This window comes from Triturus cristatus, chromosome 3_1 (assembly GCF_964204655.1).
Source record: "Triturus cristatus chromosome 3_1, aTriCri1.1, whole genome shotgun sequence".
NCBI lineage: Eukaryota > Metazoa > Chordata > Amphibia > Caudata > Salamandridae > Triturus > Triturus cristatus.
Window position 1 is genome coordinate 456,515,286 of NC_140583.1, and position 12,369 is coordinate 456,527,654.

At 44.7% G+C, this 12,369-nt stretch overlaps 1 protein-coding gene across 6 annotated transcripts in view; it reads left to right on the forward strand.

Moving 5' to 3' along the window:
* The window catches only part of PDE8A (phosphodiesterase 8A), a 2,267,087-nt gene that overhangs the window by 1,014,283 nt on the left and 1,240,435 nt on the right, over positions 1–12,369 (forward strand). For all 6 annotated transcript variants that reach the window (XM_085644266.1, XM_085644269.1, XM_085644268.1 and 3 more), the window contains exon 5: positions 374–431. In XM_085644266.1, coding sequence (XP_085500392.1) covers positions 374–431 — 58 coding nt within the window. The remainder of the gene's footprint in view (positions 1–373; positions 432–12,369) is intronic.

A 12,369-nucleotide genomic window follows, 5' to 3' on the forward strand; every position in this document is an offset into this window, starting at 1 on the left:
TAGCGTTGGAGATTTCTGTTTTGATGCACTTGTGCTACTGAGCCTAGCGCTCTGTTGGCGGAGCATCACAGGCAATGTGAAGCCCTTCCAAATATGTTGAAACAGCTTCGGTAAGCTAGGAAAATAAAAATAATTAAAAAAACAGGTTTGTAACAGCTGTCTGTACAGTTGAGGGACTTAGGTCGATAATCATGGTGCTAATTTTTGTGCTTCTGTATACTAGGTGTACCTCAGTTAACAAGTAAGTAACTTTTCATTATTAAAGTGGTGTCAAAAACCTTGCAGCAAGTGAATCCCTTTTTATACTGCGAAGCATACTTTGTTCATTTAATCTGCAATTTGTTTTTAATTTTCATTATTTTCTCTTTAATAGGCATGGCGATCGTGATGAAACTTCTATAATGCCCCTTATATCTGCTGGCTTCAACAGGGTATGTGAGGGTAACCAATGGGCCCTTAATCATTTGGATTTCATGTCAATGTATTTTAAAAGTAACTTTGTACAGAACAGAAACGATTATCCTATTGGATGTATATATAATTTTACGAAGTGATGTAGACTCTTTTATAAAAAAAAAACCTCTATATCTTTATACACATTATCATTGTCTTAGTCTGTGTCTGCCTTAATCTCCATATGATCACTTTCCATTGTGTTTGATGGAAGCATGTAGCTTAGCACAATGCTTTGAGTTTTTTTAACAACTTTAATTTCAGTTTTTGCAGATTACACACTAGGTCAGCTTTGACATGTTTTGCCTTCATAGGTGCCGCCACAATGCATTATTTGGTGCCAACCAACCTTAAATAAAAAACACATTTACAACATTTGACCACACCCTGTGCAATTGGAAAGGAGTCTCTTGCCCCTCCAGTCTTTTCTTATTCCTTTCCCCTCTTTGTGCTGCTCCACCGCCTCCCAGCCTTCAGGGCTCACCTCCATTTACTCTAGGTGAGAGAACCAAGCCATATCTGCTACTCGAAGAGTTTTGGGCATGAACCTGTTAGCTTCTACTTTCCTTCTGTATCTTTTGTGAAATGTTTTGAAAGATAGCCTTATTTTTCTTCATTTGTAGAGTGCATGGAGTCTTTGAGTGCGCAGACCTTTGTCCACCAGATCGACAGCAAGAGATGGCCAGGGTCCTTCCAGACCTGGGCAAGTCTAACTCTTGCTGCATGAAGAAGATGTGTTAGCAGTTTTCTCATTGGGGTTGTGCTTGTGTAGATGTAGTCTACCCCTCTATTGCCCAAAAGAACTATTTTAGAATTGAGGGGCAGTGCTACATTGGTCAGTTTTCTGATCGATTCCATCACTCTCTTCCAGAAAATCTGCACGTGCTCCCTAGACCACCACATGTTTATGAGTGAGCCTCTCTCTCCTATCGCTTCCAACATGTATCTGGGCTGCCCAACATTCCTTCTAGCCTCTGTGGTGTGGCAACTTGTATGCATTCAATTTATTGTGCGAGCATAAAGATGTCTTGCTGGCCCTCAGACCTATCTGGGACCAATCTCCCTCCAAGTTTTCACAACCCAGATCCTCCTCCCCCTGTTGGTGTATGCATCAAGCCGGGAGATGTCTTGTCTCTGGCTGCAGTGGGTGAAAATCTGCATTCAAACTGTCTAATCCCTCACTCTTTTTGTTTTTGGTAATCAACTTTATTGGTTTTACAAACAACAGCACAATACACTGCTACACTGTGATAGTTGACACATATGATCAGTTCCCTAGACCTTGCTCTGCACTTGCCGAGCCAGAGATATCGCGTATTGATGTTTCAGATCATCTGCCGCCCAATATCTAAGCTTCTATTCATCAACCCAAGCCATTTACCCCATACATGTTCGTATTTATTAGGGCAGCCTCTTGCCTCGTATACCGGCTTTTCATGCATGGCGCACCAGTCCACTCCTCGCCGTCATTTGGTGATGGTCGGGGTTAGGGTCCTTTTATGCTGCTGCAATGTCTTTTTGCTACCATGTCGGCCGTTCCTAGAAACGATCTATCCAGCCATCCAGTCCCTCCATTACCCCCAGGAGAAGGGCTAGGGGTTGAAATGGGACCGCCCAACCCAGTATGTCGCTCAGTTCCTCAATTATTGCTGTCCAATAGCTGGGGATTTATCCAGCCCAATGTAGGGGGACTGGAGTAAGGTTGGCGCATTGAAGATGGTAGATTTGGGTTAGGCGGAGCTTGGCAGATATGATGAGAATGCAGGGGGCCATCAGGGCTTCCCTCCAATCATCTTCCTCCAGAGGACCCAACCATCTTTCCCATCGCCCCTTAAGAGAGTCATGGGTAGATGGGGAATTGTTTATCAGATTACTGTAAATCTGCAAGACCCCCATTTTCCTAGGCTACCCATAAGTACTTTGGCCTCTAGTGGGCTGAATTCTGGAAATGTAGGAGTTTCAGAGATACATGGGGCAATGGCATGCCGATGTTGAAGGTGTTTGTAAAACTGGGTGGAGTGTAATGAGTATGTGTGCTGCAAGTCTTGAAAGGAGCACAGAGGTGCCCTCTCTTCGACAGGTCTCCCAGGTGTGTAATCCCTATTAGGTCCCACATCCGAAACCCCTCCGGCACCGACATTCCCAAGCCAATTTTCATGCCACAGAGGTGTCTGTAGGGTAAGTTTAGTATCCCATTGAGTATATCGCAATGCCAAGCACCATGCTAGAAAGGCGGCCCGAGTCACCACAGGGATTGATTGAGGGATCGGGGCCCTGTAGAGCATGTCCTGGATCCGTGAACAGCCGAGGCTGTCCAACTCCAGACGGTAAACCGGATTGGACCAACCCCCATTGAACTAGTCGTGTATTACCAGGAGATGGGTAGCCAGATAATACAGGAAAGGGTTTGTTTTCCCCATACCTACATCATAGGGAGATCATTGACAATGGGTGATGGCCAGTCGTGGCCTTGAGCTACCCCAGAGAAAAGCTGTGATTATGCCGTCTGAACCAGAACCATTTGCGAGGGAAATGAAGAGGAGGGTTTTGAATTACATACAGTAATCAGGGCAGCTCCATCATTTTGAATAGGGCAGTCTTGCCTAGCGGGTTGAGGTGGAGGGATATCCATCTGCGGAGATCCTTTTTTACCCACTTTAGCAGAGGGTTAATATTGAGGGTCATTTCGGGGTGGAGGGCCACCCAGATGCCAAGATACTTGAAGGAGAGGTGTCTCAGAGGAATTGTATTCTGCCAATCTATGCATTCATGTGCAATATGAAGGAGTGGATTTGGCTGGATTAAGGAGTAACCCCGACGGCCCGCAAAATAGCTAGAGGATATGGAGGCAGCTAGGTCTGCAAGGAAAAGCAGGACGTCATCTGCATTTGGAGCAATGTGCGATCTTCACATGCGCTCTGCCAGTGCCAGCCTCATATCCGTGTGTCAGCCCAGAAAATACAAGCTAATGGCTCGATCGCCAGCGCAAAGGGGAGGGGAGTTGGAGGACAGCCCTGACGGTTTCCTCTTTCGATAGGGAACACCTCTGAAAGTCCTCCATTGACAAGGACCCTGGCAGACGGATTTGAGTAGAGCACCTTTACCAGCGTCCTGAAGTGTGAACCTATTCTTGCCTTTTTCATTAGAGTATCGAGATATAGCCAGTCGACGGTGTTGAAGGTCTTTTTAAAGTCGATTAGTAATAAGGCTAAGTACGGAGTGATGAGGTGGCAATGAGAGAGTGCCATGTGTAGGCGCTGCAAACAATGCCTCGTGCTTCGGCGCGGCATGAATCTGCATTTATCAGGGCGTACTAAACTGTTAAGCACCCATTTGAGACGCTTGGTAAGGATGATTGCAAATATTTTGACTTCAGTATTGATAAGTGAGATTGGCCGATAGTCAGAGCAGGAGACCGGTGGGGGGGGAGGGGTCTGTTTTGGGTATGACTACTACTGTAGCCATATCAATATTCCGTGGGAAGATGCCTCTCTCTGCCACTTCCTCATATGGAGCTACGGAGCCAGAGTTTCCCGGAATGCCGCATAGTACTCTGCTGGGAAGCCGTCTGGGCCAGGTGTCTTTCGTGGTGCTAGTGATGAAGTTGCCTCCTCAATCTCCTCCCTCGTAATATGCTCATCAAGACCCTGGGCTTCAATTTCAGGGAGCTGTGGGAGAGGGATACCTTGTAGGAACTGGGAGCTGGAGTCTAGTGTTCTTGCTCGATCTTTGGAATATAGCTTCTTATAATAGTCCGCAAAGGTCTATGTGATCGCAGTCAAGGTGCGAGACATGTGCCTTTGATCATCCCTAACTTCCGGTACTATTCGGTTATCCAGGGCATAGGAAACAAGTCAGTGAAGCAACTTTCCATTTTTATCGCCCCACCCGTAGACCCGGGTGGTGAAGGATCTCCAGATAGATTTGGCGGATTCAAATGATATGTGTTTAATTTCTTCCCTCATTAAGTGAAGTTACCTGCGGTCGTCTTCGCCGTTCACCGTAGCAGCGCATTGCTCAAGGTGTAGGGCCTGGGCTTCTATCAGGGAAAGGCACTGGTCTTGCACCAAACGCTTGCGCTTTAGATGCCCTTTTGTATAACCTCGGATTGTGGCCTTTCTCGCCGCCCATAGTGTGCCCTAGGATTGTACTGTGCCCTCGTTGTACTGGTAGTAATGTTTGAGCTCCTCCCCAATCACCTGTTTGTAGTCTGGATCTTGGAGAAACCAGGTGTTGAGCCTCCAGATGAGGCGTAAAGCACCCGTAGGGCCACCCATCTAGAGGAGGAGGGGAGAGTGATCTGATATACCTCGTGCCAGGGTTTGAACCACTGTAACAGACCGACAGTCAGGGGCGAGCATAAAGATTAGATTGTTACAGGAGTGGGTGTGGTGCGCTGCAGATGTGTGGGTGTATTGGACCTCCCTGGGGTTCCAAACGCGCCAGACATCGCAAAGGCCAACTTGGAAGCCCACACTACAAGTCGCCTAGCTTTCTGTGGGAGGAGGGTATCCCTGTGGTGTCTTTGACCGGGTTGAGTAAAATCCCCTCCGATAACCGTGAGACCCTGAGGAAGGGAAGATATTACTTCTACAGTAGCGTGAAGGGTGTGCACAAGGGTCACCAGAGGTATGTAAAATGACACCAGATCAATGGTAGTGTTTCCTAGGGTCCCTATGAGAGCCACAAAGCGGCCCTGAGGGTCTTTAACTGCTTGGACCGGTGTGAAGACAAGGGACCGGTGCAAAAGGATCGCCACTCCTCTAGATCCTTGGGAATACCCTGAATGACAAACGCTATGAAACCCTTGGCGCGCATAAGACGTGTCTTTTGCAACACAAGGGCATCTGTGTCAGTTTTCCGAAAGTATTTTAAGATCACTGTACGTTTGACTTTTGTCGAGGAGCCCGTTCACATTCCATGAGAGGATTTTGAGGGGCTCACCTTCATAGTGGGGCCTTGCCATGTTGGGTAAATATTAACCTGTAGGGCCCTCGGTGCGGGTGACCCGATGGATCTGAGTGGTTTGGATCTGGGAGTATCTGGGTGAATCCTGTGTAGCTATGGCGTGTGAGTGTTGGTGTCTCTCTTTTGTCATGTTCAGTGCTGCAGCAAAACAAAGAAAGTAAAAACCCTATAGGGACAATGGTCCCTCCCCTTTCCCCCAACCAACCCCCCACCCTATACTTCCCCAATTGAAGCATTTGTCGCCCAATTAACTAGAACACAAAACAAATTTGGTCCTAGGTTTGTCTATGGGAGCGAAGTGTTGGCCCCTTCCTTGCATTAGGATTTCAGTCTTTCAGAGTATGGGTAGTGATAACAATGCATCATTTTCAAATTGAAATCTAAATCCACATTCAAATTGAAACTTAGACCAAAATTCAAGCTCAATTCTGAATTTAAATTTGAGGGCTGCGCTATAGGTCATTTTCTTCCCACCTCAGCGTTGGGGAGTCAGGGGATCTCTCTCTGATGACTTTTCTGAAGTTCTCATCGTTTTGTGGAAGGTGCGGCGATCCCTGTGGTGTGGGCGACCCCCGCCTCCCAGAGAAACGCCAACTGGTGAGGCAGACACCGCTCTGTAAACATGATTGCATCTCCTGCGAGATCTAGTACTGCTCCTGTGGGATTCTGTGGGCTTGGTTAGTTGTGATGGTGTCTGGAGATCCGGTGGAGGAACAGTCACCCTAGGGGGGAGTGGATATTCCTCGGTTACCCAGGTCCATGCCATCTCTGTATTCTCAAAGAAGAGGGTTTTGTTCTGGAAGACCAACCTGAATCGAGCCGGAATATGAGATTGAGATCTCTTAGTTTCTGTTTCACTAATTATATGATTTCCTTTGCACCTGCACCTCTGTAGTGTAGTCAGGGAAAATCAGCACTTTGGATCCTTGATAGGACAAAGTTGTTCGGGTACGAGCTTCTTGCAGAATGACATCCCTATCTTTGAAGTTTAGGATCCGGGCTAAGATAGGACGGTGTGGGGCTCCCGGCGGAGGCTTGGGTGTGAGGGCACGGTATGCGCGTTCCACTACAAACCACGTGGAGAGTGCATCTGGTGGCATCCAGGATTTGAGCCAGTCCTTGATAAAGGGGGCCACTTGTGGCGGTTCTGCTTCTTCGGGGATACCGACCAGGCGGATATTATTTAGTCGCGATCGATTTTCAGTGTCCTCAGCTCTCTTATGAAGTTTGCTTGTGTGGGACATTAACTGCTTGATCTGCTACTTCAGGTGGGATATGTCATCCTCAACCTAGGACAGTCTGGATTCTGCCTCTGTTATCCGAGTGGTGGCGTTGCGCAGGACTTGTCAGATGAATGTCATATCCACTCGCACCGCCCCTGTTTTCGTTTCTATGGAGTCTTGGGAAGGATTTATGGTCTGCAGAATCATGGCGAGTTCCCCGTCTGGGCGAGGGGTTTGAGCCGTTATGATCTCGTTGGTGCTGGGGCTACTTATGGTGTATTGTTCCATGTGGATATGGAAAGGCGGTGGTTTTGTCCCTTTATATTTCCCCATGATGGTCTGGTAGTAAGAGAGTCTGTGCAAATTAACAGCGTCAGGAAACTCTCGTGAAGGTCACCCAAATCGTTATGCCGGATTCCCAGGATCTAGTCCCTGTTACTTGTGTTTAGACTCGCTCCAGGGAGGGTGCAGTCATGACAGTGTCTGAGTGGGGTCTAGTTGATTATCCAGCTTGACATGGGGAGGGCGGGAAAGTTTCTGTGGCTTCTATATCGTGTAGGCTTCCTTGGATGTTCGGGGGGAGCCCCTCCTCTCTCCTTTGCTCCCTCTTTCAGGGCGTGCAGAGGTACTGCTGGGGAAAAAGTTTTCCGGATACAGTTTGACACCTGGGGATATTCTAAGTTAAGGAATCTGCAGCTAGATGTCTTTATCAGAATAATTAGTTCAGTCTGAACTCGTTTCAGGGTGTGACGGCAAACAGTTAGCCAAAGAATATGGTGTAGTGGTATTTGTGTGCTCTAAGTTTATCCAAAGTTTGCAGCACAGGAAGCAATGCCAGTCTGTTGTGTGGGATATTTGTGCAGAATAAGACATAGCTTTCAATGTTAGGCGGGCCTAACCCCTACCCACTTACCCCAACCTTAGGTGCTTTATAAATATACATTTAGCTACGCAATGAGAAAAGTAGGTAGTAGTGTCCCTGAGAACAGGGAAAGACGGCTCACCAAAATGCAAAGTAATATAATCAATGAGTTTCAGGCGTCAACAATATGTAGATACAAGTAAAAGGCTGTAGGGTGCTTAAAGCTTCAATTGATGTCCACTACCTACGGACACCATCCATATGTACAAGACATATCAACAAGAGTTACTGCAATTTTTTTAGAAGACTAATATTGCACACCTACACAATGTATGGGTAAAATACCCAACTGATACAAGTTTGTCAGTTTCTTAATTAGATCATATATGCCTATTACAATGTCAAGAGAGATGAAAACAGTTGCTTCCAATCATTAAGCAGTCACAAGTTCAATCCAGGACCCTTGGATTGGTGGTTGTTTTTTTCATCCTTTCTTTATTGACACATGTTTAGTCAATTCCAAATACACGGACCAGCCGACACGTGTTTCGTCTTGCAAAAGACTTTTTCAAGGCAACAAGTTCAACGAAGCAGTTGGTAGAATATCCAATCATGTGGTTCGTAAACACGAATTCTCATATAAAATCATCATATGTGCGATCACACCATCCAATCTTAGTATATGCGCTTCTTGCGTCTCCAAAATTCAATAAAATGTAAATGCGTGCATCAAAATAGTATCCTCTAAGTGACGTGCTAGCTCCGTGATACGAGCGCACTCACTTCTAATTATATACATTTAGCTACCTTGTTTAATTATTGCCTATGAGCTTGTTTATTTTCCTTTGAATTTACATTACTGATTTCTCTGAAAGTCGAACAAGTACGGTCCGTCGTAAATGTGTTATTTGAGGTTGTAGACCAGTTGGACCCAGGGGTTTATTTGTAAAAAAACATAATTGCCTGGGCTCTCGTCAGGTGGCAGCTTGCACCAGCATATTTTTCCTGTTAGCCCTGCCTATACCAGAACCAAATACTTACCATTCAAGTGGGGAGATGATGTGGGGATAATGGCCAGAGTTGCCAACTTCAGAGTGAGGGATCCAGTTTAAAGTCTCAGCGTCGGCTCAACATCCTGGGATTCTGGGTAAATAACTTAATCTCCCCGTGCCTAACATAAATGAATGTGCCCTTAACTGGTGCTTATGAAAAGCGTGGGTGTTGATGATTAAGTGCCGGTGCTGAGCACCGTACACCACTGGCTCAAATTAAGCCCTGGTTGAACCGCAAAGTTCTGGCCTCGCTGGAGTTGCTTGAGGGAGGTGGTAGGAAGGCTAGTGTAGAGGCTAGTACAACAGTCCAAGTGGGACATGACCACTGCTAGGATCAAGGCAATTTTCCGCTTGCAGTGTAGCAACGAGAAGATCCTCTTCAGTTGAAGGAGGTGAAAATAAGCATTTCTGCAGATTGCATTTATCTCTGGGGAAAGAAGAGAGATCGTTGTCAAAGATAACTGCCAGGTTGCATGCTTGCTTTACCAGGGTGGAGGGGAGGAGCCCATTTCAGCTTGCTAGGCGAAGGAGAATGGGAGAGCTGACCAAACCAAAGAGCAAAATCTCAGATTTATCCCCGTTGAGGCATAGAAACTTATTCTGCATCCACCTATGAATGTGTGAGAGGCCTTGGGAAAGCATGAGAGAGTTTCTGGGGATGTATATAACGTTCATGATGAGCTGGGTATCATCCGCATATATATAGTACCCAATCTTTTGGGAGTCCAGGATGCTAGCCAAGGGATATACTGGCGCTCGCCAGTAGGTTGCTTTAGTTAGGACTGAGTTTCTTTCAAAAAATACATTTTCAGGTGCCTTTATCTTTGACGCCGCTTGATGAATCGCCATGAAATCTCCCCTAAAATTTGCCCGGCACTTCAGATGGAACTTAAAAAGCTTCGGAGTGTTTTGTGTAGCAGGGACCAAGAAAAGGGGGAGTCAAAAAAGGTTCATTTTTCAATGTCAATTCCCATAGGACCTTTGAATAAGCATACAGCCGAAACTGCTGGACGAAAGTACACCAAATTCGGCAGGGAGCTAGATGTTGGTACACAGATTGTGCTTTTTGTGATTTAGTGTGAATTCTTTCAGTAATTTGGGAGATATTAACCAGAAAACAAATGTGTATATCTTGGTTGAAGTGTTGGCAACAAATCAAATTTTTGTTGGATCTGTGAGTTCACTGCAAGATATCAATATTTTTTTAAGTTAAATATCTGAAAAACTACTGAACATATTTACACCAAAGCACAAAAAGCACGTTTTCGGGACCAACATCTAGCTTTCTGCCAAATCTGGTGTAATTCCGTCCAGGAGTTCGGGCTGTAGTCGTGTTCAAAAAATGAAAAATCCTCATTGACATAACATGTAGAAAACGCATTTTGGGACCCTCCTTTTTTATCGGCCCCGGCTTGACTGATCACCCGGAAACTTTCAACATCGCAGCTGAACCAAAAAGGGGACGTTTTATGAAATTTCGTTGAGATTTATCAAGCGGTGCCAAAGTTATTGGCAAAACAAAAACAATTTTCCTGTGGAAACTTTTGTCTTAACTATAACTACCTACTGGCTTCCGCCCATAGGTAATATATCTAATGTACAACCTGATGTAGTTCCCCCAATGTTAGGCTCCATCAAAGACATGTTCTCAAGCAAAGAAACTGTACACTTGAGGCGCTCAGCCCATTAGTCATAGAACATCACAAAACACATCAAAAGTTATAGATTTAGTGTATGTGTATGAAATCACTGGAACTCAGTAATCACTGAGCTATATAAATGATATATGTGAACCATAATATCACACTTTTGTCTATGTTGTAACAAATATCTTAATAGTCGAACGTTGTTATGCAACCGTATGCAAATGTAACTACCTTTCCCATAATGCCCCATAATAGGCAGGACGTGCAATTTGTATAAAAAAATCGATATAGATAAGGGACTCACTGACCGTAAGCAAGACTTGGATGAGTTGAAACGCGCAGGTGTTTGCAACGTATTAATAAATATAAGTGGAATCTTTACCGTAGACTGGAATGCAGCTTTTCTTTCTTCTATCTGTGAAAGTGGATGGGCAATTAACCAGGTGGGCCTGGTCTGCCCCCAACGCTGGCACCAACATACGCGTGTGTCACAATCACTGGACCGCTTTGGGTTTTGTGACATACAAAGTATCCACACGTCGTCAAGAAAGGGCCGACGTGAGAACTCTTCAATGTAATTTTGAAAGGCAGTGGGTAGTAGACTAACAGCAAGCCTCTCAAAACAGAGTGAAGACAAAAACGGAAGAAGCGAAAATCAAATGAGGATGTTCAACAGCAGTTAAACGCTGAGCGTTACAACATCTGACAAGTGGAGCGCCGACATACGGAGTCGGAGGACACTGAGCGATCTGAAGCCACCCCGGGTAGGAAGACGCGTATTCACTTAATTGCTACGAAGTATATTATATCAAGGTGGTTCTCACACTTTTGAAAGTGATCCAGTCCCCGGATAACCACTTCAATTTGTCACGAGGATAGCAAACAATGGTGGGTAAATAAATAAAGATTAGCAGCATGAAGGCGAGCTGCTAAAAGCGTATTAAAAACAGTCGCTTTTTACATCAAAGCAAAACATATCCTGATAAAAACAAAAACACTGGGACACAAGCTCTCAACTTACAGCAAACATTCTCACATGTGGAAAGAATGTATTGCAAAGAAATCACAAAGCTGGGAAATAATCACATTGGAGAAATATGTAGAAATGGATAGCGTGCCAAGGGAACTCCGTATATTTACAGTGTCAAATCATCCAGACGTGAGACCGGAGATGCTGCTACAATGGAGTGAAAACAATATGATTTGCTCCAAAAACATGATGAGAAGTCTAATAAAATGTGCCAAAATGGATGTCGAGGATCTAACCAAGTCCATAAAAAAAATAGAAGAAAAATTATCGACATATCCCGTCACAGATGAAAGTGGCAAATTAAGAGCGCAAATGGAAGAGTGACTGGAAAAACATGAGTCCGAGCTAGAAGCTAGAAAACAACGTTGGTATTTAAAAGATGAACGGGACTATCTCAATGGAACAGTATATACATTTGCTAGACGCTTTGAAACACTGAAAAAGCAACATGTCACGGATGGAAAAATAATAGTTGCATTACCAGTTGAAGAAATTAGTGAATCAGATGCGGATCTCAGCAAGGGAGAAGGAATTATGGAAGGTGTAACAAGAGCCACATTGCTAGAGGAAATGAAACTAATGTATTTAGACCATCAAAAGGAAGGGGCTGAGGACGCATTATAGGTGGAGGCCCAGCAACAATCAATCAAAGAAACATAGAAAATGTAGAAGAGGGTGTGGCAAAAAGAACATACCCCCTGCGCAACAGACAGAAGAAGCAACAAAATTATCAACAGAAGAGGAATGTGATGAAAGCAAAAACCTAGTCATCAATTTATCAAATTATGAATTGAACAAACACCAACTATCCTTACTCAATAAAGGCCTATCCTTCTGTCCGGAACAACATATAGACTTAGTAGAAACGAAAATAGACATCTATAAGTTCATAAGAAAAGTTAATTTGGTAAAATACTTCTCCAACAAATATACCAGACAAGGAGAACATACCACCCATGTGTCTAAGGACAATTTAACAACAGAACAAATGAGTAATATTAAGCTGTTATTTTACTTGACGCACAACCTAAATGATGAAGACATGACGGACATAAATTATGGGACAATTGGGATGGGAAACTGACCGTACACCTAGTTCCTTTAAACCTAAATATACATGTTGTCTCCCATCCGG